Raw genomic sequence first — 22,742 nt, 5'->3', positions numbered from 1 at the left:
AAGCAATCAAAATAATAATGTCAGTGCTAATTCACAATGAAGGAAGTATCCACATTTTTATTTCGTACAGCGTTCATTTATTATGACAATAGACATACTGATTTTTTTTATACAACCATGAATTTATTAAATACACAATTTGTGGTTCTTCATCAATAATGCAAGTTTAAAATAATAACCGTATGCAAAATAAGCTTTTGGCTCTTCAGCCACTACAGTACTGCTGTCCTATACTTCCGCTACTTTAATGTGTGCTAGCCAAGTTAGGATAACCTGACTACAGTATCATCTACGCTACACATGCCCTTTTTTTTTTTTTTTTAAGCTGTGTAGTGTTTCCAGGGACTAGGATTTCCAAAGTAGCTATGGCAATTTCATACCCATTGTTAACTTTATGATTTGAGCTACTCATTCCTGTAGGTAATTTTGAGAAGCCTACCATATTTTAATTTTAACAAACAGCAAGACCTGTGAAGAGAAGATTCTTGTATGTTTAAGTTCGGCTAAAAATAATCTGCTTAGCACATGGCATGCTCTTCTATATTACAATGAATGTCTTCATTGGAGATAGCGCTCTTTGACTTCCTAGTCCTTCTGGGAAATCAAATGAGCCCTTCCATTTCCAGGACATCAGAGATAGTTACAGTATTAAATGATAAATGACTGTAGTAGTGGGTGGATTTACTTGTGTTGGCAGTCTGCTTATAAGTGAGCTTTTTAATATCTGATTACCAAAATGGCTAATGAATGACCAATATGTTTACTAGTCTCCAGCAATAGGTAGCTTTTGAAATCACACTGTGAAACTGTGCATGCAGATGCAATTGTGTTAGACACAATTACAAAGCGTTTCTGTTTTCACATACAGCAGCATCTTGGCAATTTTAGATTAAAAAAAAAGAAAGAACATATACTAACTACATCAGCAATATAAATGTAACAATAGACATTTAAATTGCTTTAAACGTAGTTTATTGTGCTTAATATTGTTGTAGGTGACTGCTGAAGTACTGTTTAAGCAATTTCATTTTAAATATGCAAGTCAGAGTGGCCTTGAGTCGTCATTTCCGTGTGTTTGTTGTAGCGCCGATTGCCAGCTAGAACTGGAGCTTCATTGTGGCAGCTGATGTCACAAAATTGTCACAAGGCTGTTGCCTTGCTGTGTATGCTATGGGTAATCACAGGTGAACGGGTCCCTTCTTGTAGAATTCTTCTGGAAAATGATACTTCGAACAATATTTTCCGTTGCCCTGTTATGTAAGCCTTTTTTTCCTCTAATTTAAAGAAATGTCCCAAAGACATCTGTTATCTAGATTTTGCATCCTGCCAAGTGAGCCCTTTAAGTTAAACCTAGAATCCAGAGTCTTAAAGAAGAGCTGGCATTCATTGTTTACTGTTTGTTTCTTTGTACTTTTTAATGCTGCCGATAAAGGAACTCATAAGTTCACTTGCTGATACCTTTCTGTCTGCATCTTTCTTCTCAGAAGCGTACTGAAATCACAAGTTTTATACATTCATGACATGATGAGAGAGGACTGCAGCTTTTAGCAACCTCTTTCAGGTCTGCACTGTATTCTTTCCTTGATGATGAGTAAATGCAATTCCAAGTCTTCGTGTAGTGCAGGAACATCACAGTATTGTGGCTGTATCTGCAAGGCTGCCTATGCTCACATAAAGCAGTTTGCAGAACAGAGAGTTCATGTAATCAAGTGCAGCAAAATCTTTTATGACCCTCCCAAGCAATGTGCCGTTACATATGGCAAATAGAATCTCTAAGTCTATAGAAGAAACTTAGAGAAGAGGAGAATTTCACTAACCTGGAGCCCTAAATGTTACTGACTGAGGAAAGGCAAAAGAGTTTGTTTTACAGCAGATGATGTCTTAGAGAAATGATAAAATTTTAAGATACCGGGACAGCTGGGAGCAGGGTAGCAAGTAGATTATTTATTCCACTATGAAAATAGTGCGTTATTTTCTGTGCTTAGCTGCCAGATCTCTAAGCGGATCAGAATCCTTAACTGGACTGTAAGGAACAGTGTGTTTTCAGACTTCCCTTTAGACATTACATCATTTTTTCTCTCTCTGAAGAAGAGTACTGTTACTGAAGAGCCCCATGGCATTTAAAGACCAGTTTAGTTTTTTTACTTCCTTGCTGGGCAGGTAGTGATGTTGAATGCGCTCCAGTTCTTCTTCCTCATTGCACTCATTAGCATCAGTGCAAAGATATTTTACCCCATGCAGAGCGTGCTTGGCAGCTGCAGGACCCAGATGCTAAGCTGTGGAATTTATTTTTTCCAGCAGCAGCACACAGGTTTGTGGCTGGTTTCCTGGCAGGCTTTTCAGTCTCCTGGCTAGTGTGCTGTTAGCTGACGTGCCAGGTGGTAAACTTGACACTGAGAAATGGTAGAGGCTGCATCCTCTTGCCTAACTTTTCTCTTAGTTTTCTACAATGTTTTAGGCCATATTTTCTAGAATTTCAGTTTAATTGAATGGCTTTTCTTATTTGTCTTAGTATACATAACTTATTTTATCATCCCCAATGAATATTTGATTTAATTTTAACCGTTTAAAAACTGTTCCTGATCTGCTAAATGTCTACTATTCAGCAACATTTCCATTTCCCCTGTGAATCAAATGGTTTTCCACATAACAGACATCAACTTTATATTCTGATTTCTTTTTCATTTTAAAACTGTGGGTATATAGCCAAGTTCTGGAGGAACTTAAATATTGAGGTATTTCAGTTGGTCTTATCATGGGTGCCTTTTCCAATTCCTCCCTGAACATGATCTAACCCTTTAATGGTATTCTTGCTTTTAAGGGTGCAGTGGTTAGTTGTAAGGTGTTCCAGACCCCATGAATATTGCCGGGAAGAAAGATGAAAGTAAAGAACACACAAACACACATGCAAGTAACACATCTGTTCTTAGTTCTGTTACAAGTTTGGATGAACGTGATAAGATGAAATGCTTATAAAAACAGTTACGTTAGTAAGCATTAAGCAAGGGCTATGATAAACAGAGCAAGCTGTTTAATAGTGCAGATACCTTGTGTGTAAACACAAGCAAACTTTTATGTGGTTTTGAAGTGCATGGAATCATTCAGAGAGGAGATTTTGTCAACAGGCAAGTGTTGTGGCTTGATCAGCTTTATCCTTGAAACTTAGACTTTATTTTCACTACTACTTCACTAATGGCAGTGCAAGTTTCTGCAAAATCTTTATTTTCCCATCTGGAATGTATACAGCATTTTGTTCATTGTTAGCTGATATAACTCAGAAAAGATTATGATTCTAAACTAGATTGTAAGAAGCAAGATAAAGACAGGCTTTTCTCTAGACATTGTAAGATGCAAAACTAAATTGGACTTGTAATAGATACTTGGGTGATTTAGTCAGTGTGCGGCTATATTTTGTTGATGTATTTATTATGGAATGAAATCAATAAACTAAATATGCTTCAATTATGACTTATGGTGAACAAGATTAGTTTTCTTTTTAAAGCTGATGCTTATCTTCTCATGCATCATCTTCCTTGAACACCATTCATGTGAGACATTGATTAGCACTCTGGTGCTTTTCATATCTGAAGATCTAATTAAGCACTTTAAACGCCTGAAGACAGATTGCAGTTGCATCAAAACCATGCTTTTGGAAAAGATGCGTTTGGAAATCTTGGTTGCAGGGACCAAGGGACCTGTGTCCTGTTTGCAGCTTATTACAAGTATCATTATATTAATCTTTAGCAAATAAGTAAATGCTTCTATACTGTTATTTTCCCCTGAGAGAATAGAAGTACTCAGACTCGATCATATTTTTAGAGAGTGCAAAGTTTCTGCCCAGTCTTCTTTTGAGAATAGTGCTACATGATGGAATCGCAATGCATCTGTTCAATCTACCATACAGAGAGTTCTTATAAAGTAAGTATACTTATTTTATATAGGGAAGGCCTATGAATTTGACAGTTTGGCTGTCCTATAAATGTCAGTATATGAAACAGTTGTTTTGGACCAGGAATAGTTCTGTTGATCTTTTTTAAAAAAATACGAAGTAAATGACATTAAAATGTGTTTATATTACTTCTAAGTAAGACATTCCTTTATGTGCAAACTGAATTTTATCCAGACTTTGTCTCCACGAGTCCATATATGGTATATATTTGGTTCAGATTTGCTTTAGCCATTCAATATTGAAGATAACTAACGATTTTATTTTAGGAGAAAAGAAGAACTTAGCCCTTTACAAGAATCCACAGGGGCTTTATTCTGTGTACTGAAAAAATAAGTCATTCTCTGTACTCATCTTCCAAAGAATCTTGGTCTCACTTATCTGTTATCTCTTAATCTGTTCATTCTCCCTTTATACCTTTTCCAAGGAATGTTTAAAATTAAAGTGCAAACTCTTTAGACCAAGACCGTTTTCTTCTTATTGGAACAGGAGTTAGGACTTTGATAAAAAAATATATATATATAGATGGCCATATATGTGAGTTTTGCACTTAATGTTAGCTGGAATTGCATATCAACTGTACAGACGTATTCCATTGCTCATTCCTACCATGTAGATATTTATTTACTTCCCTTTAATTTCACAGATGATGTATATACACCTGAAGATATTGTCAAACTAATTGGCGTGGATGTAGAAAAACCTATGGAATATAGTGATACGTGGGAAAAGACAATTTCTGGTAAGGTTAATAAAGAAGACAGTATGACAGTTTTTAACAGTTGTGGAAAATAAAAGCATTGCCTTTTCTACGTGAAAACACCTCCACTGAAGATGAACTAAATCATGGCCATCCTTATCAGTACACATTCTCCTGACTTCAGTATGCTACCAAAAAAGATAAATATCAGAATATTTCGCGGTCAGTGGTTCCTATGTGGCATATAGTAGTGACTAAAAATTACCACCACCAGTATTTGTTGTGTTCTTCTGGGCAAACAGCCACATTACTATTAGCACTGATTTTTTCACACTTGTAGTTTCTAGATAGCAAGGGAAGAATACATAACTAAAGTGTTCTCCGGCTTATAAGATTGATTTTTTTTCAATTGTTAGGATTTTTAGGAAAATTGGAATGTTATGATTGAGGCAAAATAACAAGTTGGTGTATTTAAGGTTATAGTTTGCATTCATGTGCCATACCGGGCTTGCAGGTTTTGCAGTTCTTGCAAGTTTTACAGTCGTATTTTCGGAACTATCAAAACACCCGTACTGAAGAACAACCTCCCGAATAAGCCTCTAAAAATAGGCATTTTCTATTTCACTAAATATTTTCCAGTTACCTTCTAAAAAATTCCGTTTCAACTGAAGACTTGTAGTATATAGGGTGTGTTTGCATACCAGTGTGTACATACAAACACAAGTATACATACAAACATGCACACACCTTTACATGTAGAGAATTTCTTTGCTTCATTAGAAAAACCAAGACCAGAGCTTATTTTTAGCTGCACTTTTTTGCCCTTGAATTTATTTTTCTGCTGCAGATGCAGTTTTAGTTCGGTTTGCCTTTGAAAATATGTTATGACTTAAAAGCACGCTTACAAAGATAGGCCTCTTACTGAATTATAAATTGCCATTTGTTCCTAATTGCTACTGAATTTTCTAACTTATCAGCACAAAGACAACAGCCTGGTTGACAGCTAAGTTCTAATGTTTCATCTTTCAAAGTTTAATAAATCTTACTTAGCAAAGATTAAATCCAATGTGATATACTATTAGTAGTAGCTGGTTCCAGGCTGTGAATTGAAGTCAAATATGGCTGGGTTTTTTTTTATTTATTTATTTTTTATTACTAAATGTCAGACAGTGATGTGTACTTAAGCAAATCCAGCCTATGATTTGCAGAGTTTGGAAAAGTTTTTATGCACATGAATTTCAAGGAACATCTACATCTGCTTTTACTCATCGTATGACACTAGATGTTTAAAGTTAAGCTTTTAGAGCTTTGAAGTAAACCAATACCTTGGCCTCTAATCCTGATAGACAGTTGGGTATGCTTGTGAAATTAGCTGCCACTATTTCATAGTTTTCTTGTCTAGTTCTATAATCTCGGCTCTCTTCATGAGGCCTTAATATGTATATCAAAATTCAGAATTAATCAGGCATTGCCATTAGTTAATCAGTACTTGGCTTTGTTTTTAAGTACATTTACGGAGTTTTCTGAACTTCAAGTGTGTTGCCTGAAATGCTGTGACATTTATGCCTTTTATGAGATACAAAAAAGATATGTTAGAGCACAGAGGAATTAACCTTGACACGTTAGGAGTCTAGTCTAAGAGGCTGTGCACCCTCCTTTTTTGTGGAGAGTGGTAGAGTCAAGGAAATACATTCCTAGTCCATAAAGAAAGATTGAGAGTAAATAAATCCTGGTAGTTTGCCATAAAGCTATCCTAGTAAGAAGCTAGACTATCACAAAATCCCTAAATTCTTTAGCTTACAAATGCAGTCTTTACACATGGTTAATTAGATTTGGCATCATCACAGACCATCTCCCAAACTATTGTAGAAGTAGTAGAAGGGAAGGACAGGGTTTCTTGTTTTTCCGAAGTGCAGTACAGTAGATCCAACTATAACACAATCCACTGAATGTGATATTTTGGCTTGCATCTATTATTGTGGTTGTATTGTTCAGAAGGTACAGTAGGAACCATTGACAAGGCAGAGCTTGCATAGTTTACCCCATAAATACCTCAGACAATTCCATTCCCTACCGATAGGGTGGGAGGAGAGAGTGTATTAATCATAAATGGTACTGTGTAGTAAAGTCTAGGATATAATGACTTACAACTACAAAAATGTTGATCCTTTTTCAGGTCTTTAAGCCTTTTTTAATCATCTGTATCTAGGTATTAAAAATTAATGTAAAACTTAAAAATGTTATTTTCAAAACTGTTAAATCTTCCTGAAGAAGATACACAATTGTTTCCTCTCTTGATTTGGGGGATAAACTCGTTGTGCTTTATAAATGACCACATAAGTCCAAAAGGAGAGAGGAACAGAGAAGGATGGAGATGTTACTGCTTATATGTTGTAAGTATTTCTGAAAAGACTTTCCCAAATGAGTCTTTGAATCTGCTCCCTTCTTGGTCACAGTCACTCTATTTACAACATTAACTAGGGTCTGAGAAATAGGGTTTGAAGTACTCTCTGTACACTAGCAGAGTTATAAGAATTATATTATCCTTGAAGATTTTTTCCTGTTAAGTAGAAACAGTCTTTTATTATGTAAACATGTTATATATGTCTCCTATTTTTTTCAAAGGAGAGAAGTGCAAAGATGAATAGTGGAAGAAAAATCTTTTCCTTTGCATTTCCTTGGCATAATATAATCCTTTGTAATTGCCTGGAAAGTAAAGGAAAAGGTTCTGTAAGTATGAATTAACTGACTTAGGCTTCCCTTTCAGACTTCTCAGTCAAATTACATTACCAGATAAACTTTAATAGAAGTTAGCTGGAGCTGTGCGTTAAAAGAGCCTGGCCAGTTGCTTGAGGAGTTTCTGCACGATAACTCTTTCTAGCCATGTCCGCATATAAACTGACAGTGACTTTTTTGTTTTTCAGTTTTGAGTGGTATAGGATAACATATCTCTAACTGTAATTTCCCTTTTGCTAGATCTTTTGCTTCGAGCTGAGAGTGACTATTTTTTTCCAGTTAGAAAGTAAAAAAGATTGTGAATGTTGTGAGTAGGACACTGAAAATGTTTCGAAATACACTGAGGTGGTGTTTACTGTGGGAGGACTGTCAAAAATTTAAGTTGACAAGAGGGAGCACCTGTAAGACATCCTAAAGAAGCTACTTTTTTTTCAACTTAAGGTTGGTTTAAAGCTCAATAGTGCACGTTTCCCAAAGAACTTTAAGGCAAAAAACACAACTCATTTGAGCTTCTTACTTCACCTCTCTGCTTTTAGTATTAAATCAGATATGAATCATTGTTTGAGAAGTCGAAATATAGCTTGTAGTGGGTTTCTGATTTTATGTCGTTTGAGGTTAAATAATTAACACCACTTTTTTGTGATATCGTTCAGTAACTATATCACCTGGCCCTCACCGTCCTCCTGTACCTCCTGTCAAGCCCACACAAATGCGAAGAAAACCTCTGCCTCCAAACACAGTGACGGGTAAACCAGGGAGTCCAGGTATCTCAGCCTCTTCAGCGTACATATATGATGTTGTGGTTGTATGGGATACTGAACTGCTTAGCTGTATACAGGAGAATTTTGTTTTGTAGGTTCTGTAACCACATGTGATCTCTGCAGAAGCTAATCTTCTGGAATGTACATGCCTTATATCTTTTGTTCTTCATTCACAAATTCTGTTTTTCTTTTGCTTTCTTAACCTGGTTATGTTAAAATCATCCCCAGTAAGATAGCTGAAAGCAAAGTAACACAATGCAAGTCATGCCAAGGTTTCCTTTAAGAAGGTCTACCTTAAGAGCATTTCATGTTAACTAATAGTATTTGCGTTTTACTTCATGTATGTGTTGGATGGGAGATATCTGATATCATGCTTCAATAAAGACCCACATCTCGTAAGCAGCTGTGGGTATTTCTTAAGGGAACTTTGTCCCATATATATGGCACATCCATTAACCACTGCAAATAACTTGAGTTAATAACATCCAGAAAACTAACGGCACTGTGAGGTAGAGTGAGCTGAGCATGTGAAAAGAGCAGTTTAGCTTCATTAATGTGCTACAATGTTTCTGCTCCTTGGTATCAGTAAAAGAATACCCCGAATATTTCACGTTTCTGATTTTATTTTAATGTGATCTTGAAGCTAATACTCAGTATCCTTACATATGTTTTGTCTGCATATTAGAATCCACAGGTTAGCATTGTTCCAGATAGTCAGAAACCATCATCTCATTATGCTTAGCATCATGAGAAATACTCCTCTCTCCACAGTAATCTCCATAGACCACTGGGAGTATAGAGGTCTTGGCTCTTTATTCCTGCTTTATTGGCTGCTTTATTTCTTGTATCCTTTTTTGGCTTGTCTCATTCGGGGCCTTGTGTGCTATTAAGGCAGGGAGTTGTAAATTTTTTCTGCATACTCTTGAGAGCAAAAACCGCCTTTCTGTTTGAATCCTGCAGGAGAACATAGCTCCTTTTGTCCTCTCCCTCCTTCGCCCATCTACACAAAAGCTGGTCCCTCTCTACTTCTGCAGACACCCTTGTGAGAAAGCTTATCCTAGTGACTAGTCTTTGTGCTGGCTCTGTTGGGACCTAAATAAATCTTCAGTATTCTGTGTAGCAGATCAGAAGCAAGACTCTCAAAGCTGGCTGAAACAAGCTGCACATTTACTCAAGAGCGGAGCCAAGATAGAAATGTTGTGCCCATGCTTACTGTTGGCTGGTGGTGTTTCCTTAGTAATAGTTATGGCAGAAATACAAGGCATGGTCAGTCTTAAGCTGTGGCACACAGCAAAAATTGACCTGATGCATTTTCTTTTGCTGTAATGGAGTTAATTTTCTCCATTAAGTCTCTAATTAACCTACAAGCATTTTGAAATTTCTTCCACCCATGCACTAGAGGCCAGTTTATGTGGTAATCAGCAGTTACCATACGTTCCTAGATATTCAAGATGGAATAAATTGGTTAGATGATCTGATCCTTCCTTGTAGGGCCAGTTGCAGATTTTCCTTCTGTATTTCCTAGTGTTCTATCCAACTTAGTTTTAAACATCATAACTGAGCTTCTACTAATTCCCTGGAGAGACTGTTCCACAACCTTGACAGGAAAAATTTGCCTCAATGTTCCTCTTGGAATTTTACTTTTATAAAACTTTGTCCTATTTCTATTTCTCGTTAACACTATGATTAATTTCTTACTTATATCTTTCTTACTTATCCACTAGATGAGTATTATGGGAAGGTTTATAAGCAGACATTAGAAGTCTCCTGAGTGGAGGAAAAAAAAAGGAAATAAGTCTTCAGTTCTAAAACTTTTGTGAAACTGGACTCAAGTGAGAATCTTAATAAATTTCCACTTTTATTCCTACCCTCCATATTTGCTTTTGACCTGGTTCATCAAAATTCTGCCTGTTCAGTCACCATGTTCCTAGATGTAATCTATGCAGGGAAGATGACTATATTATGTAGTTTTCAGCTTTTGAAGAGTGAGACTTAGTAGTCATGCGGTGGTTGCTTGAGAGTATCTTCAGATTTGGTGTGTGTAGTTCTTGGTGTTTCTACGCCGGTTTTGAAAACCGTCAAGACCCTTTACTGTGGTTTGTGTATATCTTAGAAACTTACTTTTATTGTTAGTTGATACTACCGGACTATTAAAAACAATGTCATGTAATCTAAAATCATTTTTAAAATAGATTTTTAATTACGGGAGCGCATGTTGCCTCTAGCAAGCAGTTTTGTCAAAACTAATGGTGCTTGCTACAGAAGAGATCAGAAAAAACCCTTTTTCCATTGGGGCTTGTGGCATTATAAATGTTGAAGTTGTTATACTTTATTGCATGTTTCTTATGTGTGTTTGAAGTGCCTCTAAAGTTGTTCAGTAGAAGTTCCAAAGACTGCAAAGATGGTTAAACTGCTAATCTGCACCACAGTTAACAACTCTGTTTCTCAGTATCTGTATTCTTCCTCTAGCCTTGCTAATATACATGCTATATTGAGAGTGGAAATGAAAGGATCTTAGCTGTACTTGAGTGGAAGAATCCAAGTTTCAGATGCTGGCTTCAGCTCTTCTGTCATATATTTTGTGAAGGGATGTTACCTTGGTCATTTGTGTCCCTTTACCAGCCTGCATAGGATGGTTCCCTGCCTTATAGCTAGGTCACGTTCTGACTGATTGAGGCCTTCAAAGACAAACTCCAAGTAGCAAAGAATTTCCTTCCTAGAAGGAAGGAGAAGGTAATTTAGGCGATGAGGACAAATAGGAACTTTCCTAAATCCAACTGGAAACTGTTGTATATGTATTGACGAAACAGTATATTTGGAATGAAAATACATGCTTTCCTCCTTAATTCGTGGTCCCACTTGTCCCATGAAGTAGCTTTCAGAAATCTGAGTTCTGTTAGAAAAGCTGTTTCACTCTTTAAAATAGTCAGTGCCTTGTTGCCACAAGCTCCTCCTTCTCTTGTCGCTACTGTAGCTAAACCTGCTGGACCAACAACACTTGTGAAGACAGGAGCACCATATAAGACACCAACAGCTTCTGCAACTCCAGATTATTATGGTGAGCATATTACGTATTTATATTTCTTTTTTTTACATGAATATTAAGGTTTCCTGTAATTCCTTTGTTTTCTCTTGTTTGCCTTCCCTAAACTATATCAATGCACTATGTATTGAAGAACTGTGTGTGGGGTGATTCTGATTTCTCCCAGTGCCACCTTGTGACTTCTGTAAACTGACTGAATTCCTCCAGCTGTCTTCTGATACACATCCTTGTAAATGAGATCGTATAATCGGCCCTTCCATCTTCCTAGAAATCGATATATGCTTAGTTGGCTTTCAGTACTATTCAGTGGCTACTTTAAATCAGTGAAGGTAGCACATAAGGGACTTCCTTTCCTGAACGTTTCATTTTGCATAGGACATAAATTCAAGTCAAAGTATTACTTGACAGTCACTGGCAGTGCTCAAGATGGTTTTTTCATGTTGTATATATTCACCCAGCTACCTGATTAACCTGCCCATTATTCAGACAGAAAAAAACAATGTAGTAACCACATGGTGGTTAGTTGGTACTTAATCCTCTGTAAAATTAAGAGTAAGCTACAAGTTAAGATCTAAATCTCTTCAAAGTGGCGTACAGAGAAGGGCTGAGGGGAAAGTGTGCTTTTGAGCCAAAATATGCAGGTTTCGGTATATTGTCATAAATGATGCTGATGTTAATTTTGCTCAATTTATAGTAACACTGAAACTCTCGTAATGTTCTGAATTTACTGTGACCCTTGCTGCTCAGTAAAGCAAACTGGATGCTAGATTTACAAAAATGATTGCTGTGAATTTATGGCGTGTCCCATCCATTGAGGTCTTCCCAAAAGTTCACACACAGATGCTGCAGTTTATTGCTTCATTTGACCAGAAGATAAAAGTTCGATTAAATGATTACAAAGCTGTCTCTTCTTCTCAAGTATATACGTGCATTTTTCCATCTGTGACAAGCAACTAGGCACAAGATGATTTTTGACAGAAATAATTTTTTTAAAGAATAAAATGGCACCCAAAATGTGCCAATTCCTGAGTCACATTCAACAGGAACAGCATGAAGCAGTAATATTGCATAATACACTTTTAGGAGCTTGATAGGAAAAAGGAGACATGCAAAATGCTTTTCTTGAACAAAAACGCATTATTTTGTCAAATACCTTCAGATTTGCCACGTGAATTGTGATACTGGATGACTTTGCATTGTAATAGCTCTAAATTCTGTCGGGGAGAGTGTTTGTATGCAAAAGAAGATTGTGTTCGGTACAATGGCTGTTTACCACAAGGTTGATGTCATGAGCCTTGACTGCTTTAGCACATTTCTATTCATCAGCATATTTGCATTTGGTTTCCTTCAAATCCTGGAGCTGTACTTTCTGAAGACAGTTTGCCATGTCCTGGTTGCTATTTTTGGGGAAGTTTGCATGCCCTCATAGTAGTGTTATATATTTTCTGAGCATGAACCAGACCCCAAGCTAGACAGTCAGTACAGTGCAAAAAGATTTTAAAAGGTCTGAAGAGCACTTTGCATATATTGCATGAATTGAATCCAGCAGCAGTCTTGAACTGCATCTTCTGATTATGACTGTCTTTATATTAGCAGGTAAGTAAAGGGTTTGTTTAGCAACACAGACAAAATGCTGTCCTTAAAAGGAAAAAACAAATCTGGCACCAAAGGTGTACCATAGAGGAGCTTTTCAGGCAATAAAAAATGCCAAATTAACTGTGAGATACTGCAATTCTAACACTGAAAACGCACACTTAGTGCAAATTGTATTGTAATTTTGTCTCCCACAGTTGATGCAACTGTCTTCAGCTCCAGTCCTACATCAGAAACTGATTCATCAGGCAAACCAAGATACCAAGGTATGATTTTAATAGCTGCAGTATTTGCATTTGGGGGAATATATGAAGACTGACCTGGCTTGCATTAAAATTATGTATCTTACTTGGTTCTTCTAAGGCCAAAGCATCATGTGATTCACTTGCATTTCAGGGTCAGATGAAAGGGCTGTGGGGTGGACCATGAGCATATTCTTTACTAAATTATACTTAAATTCTCTTCTCTTTCCTTTCCTGCTACCATTACTTGGTTTACAGTTCAGCAGGTAAACATCTTGCGGTTGTTCATGTGTGGCAATAGTGATACAACTGCACACTGTTCTCATTCCATGAAACCCAATGAAAACATTCCTGTGTAAGCATGCCTGGAGAGATGTTGCCTGCAATACCTGCGCATCTCACCGTGCAGAATGTCCCATCATACATGCTTCATCCTTCATTCCAAGCTGTGCATATTCAGATAGTCTAGTAATACAGTAATATATAGTAGACTAAATAATAAAGTAGTCTTGATATTGTGGTAATTTAGAGAGCTTTAGTGAGGTGAGATGACAGGAAGAAGTGTTTTTGGACCAAAAGGCTTGTCAGTTTTTGTCAATCAGTTTGGTCATCTTACAGGAATTTATTATTTACATCTAATAATAGTTTGAATTTTAAAATGAATGTATTTGTCTTCAGTAATCTTCTTTTCCTAATATTGATGCAGAGTGCAAGACGTTTGCCCCAGAAGGTTTATTTCAAGGTTTGATCCTTCACCGCTGACAATGGTTGAGATTCTGACAGTCAATTTCAAAACTGCGAGTTTAATGGTAGAATGATTCTGGGCTAAACTTGTTACTCCTTCTGGTGAAACAAAGTGATGTATTAGCATGGCACCCAAAAGCTGCAAATGGAATTGTGGTGTCATTTTACTATAGAAAGAGTAAAGTTAGTTGTCCTGTTTTATAAGAGAAGGTAATTCTTTCAAATTGTTTAATAGTGCGTATCGCCCGCTAGTGTCTGCACAGTGATATTTCATCAGTGGTGCCAATGGGAAAAGTGTGAAGGGAATGCAGATTCCACATCTAGCAACAGTGGACAAAAAGTATCCGTGTTTTGTCAGAACACTCTGTACTGAGTAACAGCTCTTTTCTATTGCTCTTAGCCCCTCATGTCAAGTACATGAAGAAAGATGAGGATGTGCCTTGTTCTATCACAAGCTCCCTTGAACACTTCCCTCAAGAAGAAGGTGGCAGCAAGGAAGAAGCTACTCGTCCTCCACAAAACCCTCCAACCAACCTCACAGTGGTGACTGTTGAGGGCTGCCCAACTTTCGTCATATTGGACTGGGAAAAACCAGACAATGACACTGTTACTGGTCAGTTTGATTTCTTTATTCGTTATATCAGAATGCAATATTTTCAGCTTATTTTTACTTTGAATGACACTGGCTTTATGTTGTATGTGAAATATGACTATCCAAAGGGAGTCTTGTACTCCAGTTCTTTTTTTCCGTGTTACTATCGACTCCAGTGTGGATAAGAAAATGCTGCCAGATTAGGACTGGAGTTTTTCACAGTTGTATCATTGGTGTCCATGATGACACAAAAAGATACTTAAGAGCTGTGACTCTTATCATCTCTTAATTTCTGCCTTCCCTATGTACTATAGGTAACCAAAAACCTACAGCCTCCCTGGTAAGATCTAGTCAAGAAGTTCCAGCAATGTGACAGTGATCTTTATTATGCAGACCCATACACATGACGCAACCATATTTGTCTTGAGGATGATGTTGATCAGTGGCAGGACTTAATGAAAGCTTACATCCGTCCAGTAAGTCAGTAGAACTTTGCCAGCATAGCACCTGCTGTACCCAGCATAAGGACACCACGTCCTATAAGTTAAAAGAATCTGTTTGGCTTGTACATTTCCAAAGGAGGGTTTTTATATTGAGAGTAAATCCTTCCTAGTCATGCATGAGTATGCAGACAGGGAAGCATGCAAGAAGACCGTTCATATTTTTTCTGCCTTCTTGCATATATCCGTAGAAGTATGCCAGAACTGAACAGTGAAATTGTAACATCTGCAAATTATGGTTCTTCTGTATTGTCAGGAAAATGGCTTCCGTTTTTACCAGAGACATTAAATAAAACTTTAATTTGCAAAATCACTAGCTGTGGCCAAACAAATTTTGCTGTATGTTGCATTACAAGTGGGCAGAACATGTACGACTAGGAAATGTGAGGAGTAAGACTTGATCATTATCATTCACTTTAGCATACAAGTCAGATGTTTTCAGATGTTGCTGCATATGCACTTCATGAGAGATTTCAGTGCAGGGGTCTAATTAGGTGACCGTCACAAGCAAGGCCGCTCTCTTCCCCAAATTATTCCTCCTGTGACTTTCTAGAAAGAATTACTAGATTCTGCCTCCATTCTTTCTTGCTCGGTTTTAGGAAAAGAATAAATGCAAACTCAAAGGGACACTGGAAACAAAAATTAGCCTGCACGCTTTTTTTCTAGAAAAGATGATGGAAGAAAGTTGGCTCTGCTGCTAATTTAATATTAAGGGGGAAACAATAGGTTATAGACTGATACAGTACCAACAAGAAAGAAGAATGACTACCTGAGTTAAAGCTTCCATGATGTGCTTCACGGTGGAAGAAATGTGAGCCTGTTCTTAGCCTTAGAATTAGGCTGAGGATAGGCTCTTTGTGAACACTCCCCATCTCGGGCAGTCCTGCAAAGCCTTTCTTATTCAGGGGATACTTTGTTGCTGTTGTCATTTTGTGACAGCCTCCACTGACCAGTCTTTACCTGGATGTGATCAGATTGTCTGCATGTTTTCCTGGGAGCGGAGCTGTTGTTCTTCTTGAACATGTTAATGAGCCCATTGTAGCACAACCATTTGTATTGCAAAAAGAGAAAAACATTTCCACTATAGCTGATAAAGCTGTCAACATGCAGTGTCTAGTGGTGAAAACAAGGCCCTGTTGCCTTCTGATAGTGTTTCTTTTCTTTCTTTTTCAATGCATGTTGTGATCTGTGCAGCAAGCGATATTGTGTTTTTTCTGAGTCTTTAGGTAGAAACCCTCACTCTGTTCAGTTGAAATCAGCATTTGTGATAGTTAACTTTCCCTGAAGTTTATGCCCTCTTTTCTTCAACAAGACTGTTTTTGAAACCCCTACACTGATTCCTGAAAAAAGATGAAAATCATATGCAGAATATGTGAATAATGCTAGTATTGTTTCACTAAGATAAACTGTTCTTTACTATTCCCTCCAAAGGTCTTATATAAAGGCAACAGCTTTCTCCTAAATACTATCTTTATTCTTTTCTTCGATATGTGTAATATAAAATGTTTATAAATTGTAAGACTTAAAGATGCTCTCATTGAGCTAGTACTCTTCGTCCTCCTAAATTCAAAAAATTACTCATTTAATGACTCATCCAACACCACCTTCAGAATTCAAGAGAAGACATTCAATCACATTTTCTGAAAACAGTGTTTACTTCATATTGGCACCAGTGTGATATTATTTGTTTAGACAGACTTAAATCAAGTTTTCAGTCATCTATTCTTATTTTTGTATTTTTTTCCATGTTTTTTCAGTCTTCTGATTGGGGCATCAGATTTTTCTTTTTAACACCCAGTTTCAGATGGAAAGAACTGAAGAAACAAAAAGCAACGTAATTTTTTGAGCCCTTTTTTTTTTAAAGGCTACTTTGGGTGACTTTTAGCAAATATGTTGCACGGGTATTCATCATATTGGGTATTTTAAAAACAGAATTCTAATGGAAGGGTATGACAAACAACCAAAACAGTGATCAAGAGTGCAAAAAAAGTCAGAGTTTCACAATCAAGGTCTGTATGTTATCTCAATTAGTGTGTATGTTTGTATGTATTTACATGCACATCTCCTACAGCTGGTAGGAGAGAGGATCTGAGTCCAGCAAGCATTCTTTTTTAACACTGAATTCCAGTGGAGGTGATGTGTTATCTTTTCTGTAGACAACAAACGAGTCTGCTTGCATTGAGAACTAAAAAAAAATTATACCACCACCCTGTGATTTGCCAGCTTTTAATTAAAAACTTGAAAGTATCATGGGAAAAAATAGGGGAAAAAATAGAGTTTTCTAGACATGTTGTAACTGTTCATAGGTGAGTCTATTTCTCTTTGGCCTTAATGCGTTATTCCATTGTGCTGTCCATCTAAATGCTTATTGCAGATGTTCTTTGAAAATTTTCTCCTCCTTTGCTAGCTTACAATTAGCAAAGCTACATTTGGTTTTATAGTCAATTTTTAGAAAGAGGAAAGGAGAGGGAATGGGGAGGTTGTGAATTTCTTCATGAAGAAAGGAAATTCAGCAATATATACCCCATGTGTTTTTTAAAAGAGGTAATTAGGAGTGGGGGAGGAGGTTGCCTGCTAGGGATCGTGTCTTGAACAGGGTTATGCTTGCTGGGGGCAGGGGGGAATGAATGTCTTCTGAAATATCTGATGTTATTTCTCTTTTCAAATCATGGTTTGTGCTTTATGGAATATCCCAGTGAAACAAGAAATCTCCACAAAAGCACAGCCATGGGGGAAAGACGAGGGAAAGAAGGGTCATTGCTTGCTGGCAGTAAAGGTGTAAGTCGGTCTTCACTGAATAGTGGTCAAAATTAGTACCTTGGGGAATTGTTTATTTTCAAATTACTAATTTCACTGTCTACAGCTGAGTGGCTACAGTTTCGGCTGTGGGTTTAGTTGTATCTGAGCAGACACAGGCTGACCTGTACCTTTGTGTGCCAGTTTCAACAAACAGATTCAAATAACTTGAGTGGAAATTCCATTTTCATCTGGTTCCTCCTGGTTCCAGTTGGCAACTATGTTTTTGGAGCAGTTTGTTTCCTCTCTTCAGATGCTAAAACTGCAAATTCTTTGAATGAACTGATACACAGGCATAACCAACTAAAGATACTAGCCGAGTGCTTCTGTGTATGCTCCAATTTCCACTAGATATTACATCTCCCAGTCTGCAGTACTTGCTTCTACTCGTTTAAAGAAAGAAGGCTGATGTAACTACAGAGATGAGAGATAGAGTTAGGACTTCGGGAGAGCATAAAATGCTATGAATTTCCTCCCTTGAGGACTTCACTCGGAACATAACAAGATCACCAATGGTTTCCAACCCACAGGGATGATCCAGAAATGTTTTGAGTTGATGTCTGGCCTTGATCTTGGAAAGCATCGTGTTTCCTCAATCTCCGTTGTCTTCACAGAGTTCAGGACATCTCAAAACTGATCAGCTTAACTGCCCAATAAATGCTGCTTAAACGATGTCAGTAGATTTTTAAGAGATATAAATAAGGTATTTTACATGCCTCCACTAAATTAGCTGTGAAAGCAGTAACCTTCACCACAGGATCAGTTACAAAGAGCTTTAGGGGCACCATAATTTCCCAGTTGAATTTGAGCCTTTGAATTTGGCCATCTAACTAGCTAGTTCTTACACAGCCAGGAAGACAAACTATACAGCACCTTCTTCCTTGGTTCCCTATGGGGAAGCCACACTATAACTTCAAGTTAATGTAGATACACTATGTATGTGGCTCACAAAATAAATCCACTTTGTGTGGAGAATGAGGGATTCACTGAGTTGTTCCATTGCTCCAGTGATACTGTAAGAGTTCACCATATATATTGCATATATTGACTTGACAATTCACGTTCCTGAACGTTTAAAAATTTTTAACCTTGATATTTCAGGGACTTAATACACGTTGTGTTCTAACGGATGAAGGTTAGTGTTTCTTCTGATGAGGCTAGTCTGAAAGAGTACTTTCTCTTTGTGGTGGTGTTGCGCACTGCTGTTGCTTAGGCAGAGCTTTTGGTTTTATTCTCAGTCACCTGGTAAGACTGTTCATAAGAGTAGATAATATTTGTAGAAATTCCGCCTTGGCAAGAGTCTGCTAGTGCCAAGTATTATCTAAGTGGCCATAGTATAACTTAATTTGCATAAATATTGGCTAAATAGGATATGGTTATTATTATATATCATTAAATCATATATTTAAAACTGTAATGTTGATAAATACATTGTTTAAAATTGCAACATTTACTATACCAAAAGGATAACTTAAAAGAATCCTTACCATAACTTCATCTAAAGTTGTGGAAGGGGAAAAATGTAGAATTTTTATAGCATGCAAAATGTGCAGGACACGCTGATCTTCATTGGAAGGTGTATTAATGTCACCAAAACTTGAAGAATAGATATTTATAAAAATTAGGATATGTGAACTCTCAAGACTTTAAATTCAGATGTCATACATTCTAGAAGTCTTGTTATTTACACAGGCAGATCTTTGGTGGGGAGGAGGGGGTCACTCTTTTCCCTTATTCAGTTCAGCCGATTTGCCAGCAAAACTTCTATTTCGCTTCCAAGGACTTCGAGTAAATAAAAAGGAAAGCTGCATGGTGCAATGCCTATAATAAAACCACTTCTATTTAAGATTTGCTTTAGTTTATAGATACCAACTGTAGTAAATTTCAAACAAAATACCGATGACGTTAAACTTTAACATAGCAGCTTTTCCTTCTGGGATGACAGAGTGCTGGATTTAACTACAGTTTGTCATGGATAACGCGTTACAGAATTGTATGTAAATCTAATCATTGTTGTTATTTTTCTTTCATATTCATAGACTAGTTAAAACCAATGCTAGAAGCATTTAGGAAAGATGCAGCTTAAAGACATTTAATGAAACGTAAGCTCATTGATCAATATTTGGGGCCAGTGTTACAAAGTACTATAAAGCAAAGTCTGTGCAGAGTTTCATGTTTTTAATGGCCATTCTATTCAAAGCTGGATTACATAGCAGAAGGAAGCTATATAGCGTGAGAGGAAAAGAAATTAATAAGCCTCGAGAAGACACGTAACTACAACAGAAATGAAGTTAAACAAAGTTATTTGATTGCAAACTGGCAGATTCCTTAATTCGCCACATGTGCACAATCAGAGTTAAATGTTGGGCAGTTTCCTGTGGAAATCTTAAAAAAAAATCGTGTCTTCTTTCAAGCTAATCACACAGTATAAGCTATTTAGAAATTGTACTTTCATCTCTGATACCTCTTTGTTCAGACTGCAGAATACTTAGGCCTATTTGTGTTCAGAATTTTGTGTCTAATCTACCTTTGAGCAGAGGTGAGGTGTTTCCTCTTTTCTGTAATTGAATTGTGAAGAAAGATGAGGGGCTAGGCACTCTGGAATTGTATATCTAAGGAGTTTTCCTAACCATTTTAAAACACTAATATTCAGACTTGTTCATATACAAGGTGTTCATATGACTTCTTAAACAGTAGGAGAGGAAATCAAATGAAAAGAGCGAGAGCAATGGAGAAGATGCCGAAGTGGGAGCTGTTATTTAAACAAGTTTCTCTTTACTGTAATTTTCCAGAGTATGAGGTTGTGTCAACTGAAAATGGAGCAAGTGATGGTGAAAAGGAGCAATCGATTATCACTACAAATCAGACCCATTCCACCGTGGAAAACCTAAAACCTGACACAAGGTAATTAAATAAAAAATTTTCTAAGTTAATCCAACTAACTCAGACTTAAGCTTTAACTCACACTTCAAATGAAAAGATACATATAAAACCCATTTGGTTTTCATCCTATTCTGATAGGAAAAAGGTATGCTTTGTTTTAAGTCAGCAGATAAGACACATCTGAGGAATCTTCAGGAAATTTCCAAGAGTATGTATGGTTTGGACAGATTGCAAAAGTAGCATGTTCTGTCAGAAAGATTAATAGTTAAATGTAAAGAAGCCTGCTGCTTTTTATCAAATCTCTTGAAGAATTTAGCAGATGAAGAACTAAGAGGATTTTGCAGAAGTTGCTGTGAACCCTTATAGAATTCAATAGTCCCTTTCTAGGATATGTTTTTATCCATCCTATACTGTTCTTTTCTTGTGGCAAGGTGGGATTAGGTGGAAGGTGTGTATTTGTCCAATTTGAAAATATATTTTAAATCAAACTCTCTTCATACCAGTTCTCTGATCATTGTTAAAATACTGTACTTGAAGATAAGTAGAAACAATGTGATTCGTAACAACCAGCTTTCTCCAACTAATTTCTTAAGACACCCTATCGACCAAACTACCCTGCAAGGACTAACTGTGGGCATAGTGTTAACCTTCATCAACTTATTTCATTTAGCATGCCTAATTGTTTAGTTCTCAGTTATCAACTACATATAGCCAGTGTTCATAATATTTGTGATCACAAAAATATTATTTAGAAGCTATATCTGAAGAGGCGTTCTCAGTGGAAGTCACGGATATTATAGGTTTCAGATGTCTTTGTCTTTGGTCAAAATTGGTAAAATTTTAGTATAGCTTCTGTTGTATGGGTTCCAGATGTTCAAGTCAAGTAGAGAACTTGCATTAATTTGTTTTCAGGAAAGTTTTTCTTTTTTCTGAGGGCGAATACAGCTAATCTGCTATTTCCACAGTGAGAATGTCTAACAATTCCAGCTACTTTGGATGGATCGGCTTTCTCAGAAAGCTGCACTGATTGATAAATAAAAACATATATTCTAGCAAAGCAAGTAGTTAAGAGTGCAAACTCTGGGCTAAGTTTGTGCAGTTTTCTTCCTGTGGTAGTTTACCCAGCAGGTGTCTGCTGTTTTCTCTCACCTATAATAGTTACTCCTGAGACTGATGCTGATGCTTTTACTTTGAATTCTTGGTTGACCTCTGGAATTGGGGAAAAGAAATATTAACTTGATACATCAGATCAAGACAGTTGTCTCTGGGGTTGAAGGATACTCAGCGGAATAGGCCTAGGCTCCTTGACTATTTACATGGATGGTCATTCAAATACTGCAAATGCAAGTTAGGCCACTGTGACAAGCTTGGCCGTCGTGTTGCACGGTGGAGAGGAAGGATATATTTGTCCTGTAGATGTAGCTTGCTTTCAGTGTCTTGAAGCAGCAAGCAAATTAAACGTGTCCGTGAAATCTAGTTGATTGCGTATGTCTCAGGAAGCTAACCCAAATAAGCATTATCATTGAATTTAAAAAAAAAAAAAATCTCATCAAGAATGCTTTTTTCTGTTTCTACGGTAAGATGCAGAGCAGGGAAGAGAGCACTTGTCCTATGTTTCAGTGTTGCTTACTGATTGCATTAGAAAGTTGGTGAATGTCATGTTGTTTTTTCCTGTAAGACCATCCACTTAGCTTTGGTAACTGCATTTTTCCATTTCAGATAAACGGCCCTTGTTATTACTAATTTTTAGTAATTTTACTACTGTTATTATTAAATGGCAACAGGGCACAAAATTCTGCATTGAGCCTAGCTGAGTTTACAACAGCTCCTAGAAGGAAGGATGAGGAACTGTTGCAGAAAGTGGCAGGGAAGGGTTGTGGAAAAGAAAAGCTGCGTAGTTTTGTGGTACCCAAAAATAACTTCTCTGGGAGACTCCAAAACTCAAAAGGTGGGAATGTATTGCTGTGGATTAAATCAAGAATATCTCTGTTACTTTCTGAAGGCATGTAGCTTGTGGCAGGGTGAACTGCAGCTACATTTTTCTGCTTTGTTAAGAGGCAGTTAGGGTATGTTAGGCTTAGACAGGAGGCTTAGACAGCAAAACAACGGATTTCTGGAGCATCAGCTGCAGGAAAGAAGTAGGTGCTGCTAAACTTGTCAGGCCATTCTATTTGTGTTTTCATTTTTGTTTTAAGTTCTGCTCTGA

The 22,742-nt window shown here is 37.1% G+C and overlaps 1 protein-coding gene across 30 annotated transcripts in view; it reads left to right on the top strand.

Moving 5' to 3' along the window:
• The window catches only part of ABI3BP (ABI family member 3 binding protein), a 184,898-nt gene that overhangs the window by 139,865 nt on the left and 22,291 nt on the right, over nt 1-22,742 (top strand). For all 30 annotated transcript variants that reach the window (XM_068907074.1, XM_068906917.1, XM_068907057.1 and 27 more), the window contains 6 exons: nt 4,593-4,688; nt 8,036-8,146; nt 11,118-11,201; nt 12,977-13,045; nt 14,166-14,378; nt 20,446-20,557. In XM_068907074.1, the coding sequence (XP_068763175.1) occupies nt 4,593-4,688; nt 8,036-8,146; nt 11,118-11,201; nt 12,977-13,045; nt 14,166-14,378; nt 20,446-20,557 (685 nt within the window). The remainder of the gene's footprint in view (nt 1-4,592; nt 4,689-8,035; nt 8,147-11,117; nt 11,202-12,976; nt 13,046-14,165; nt 14,379-20,445; nt 20,558-22,742) is intronic.

The sequence above is a fragment of the Struthio camelus genome, chromosome 1 (genome assembly GCF_040807025.1).
Source record: "Struthio camelus isolate bStrCam1 chromosome 1, bStrCam1.hap1, whole genome shotgun sequence".
Classification (NCBI taxonomy): domain Eukaryota; kingdom Metazoa; phylum Chordata; class Aves; order Struthioniformes; family Struthionidae; genus Struthio; species Struthio camelus.
This window is presented reverse-complemented; position numbering and strand designations above follow the sequence as displayed.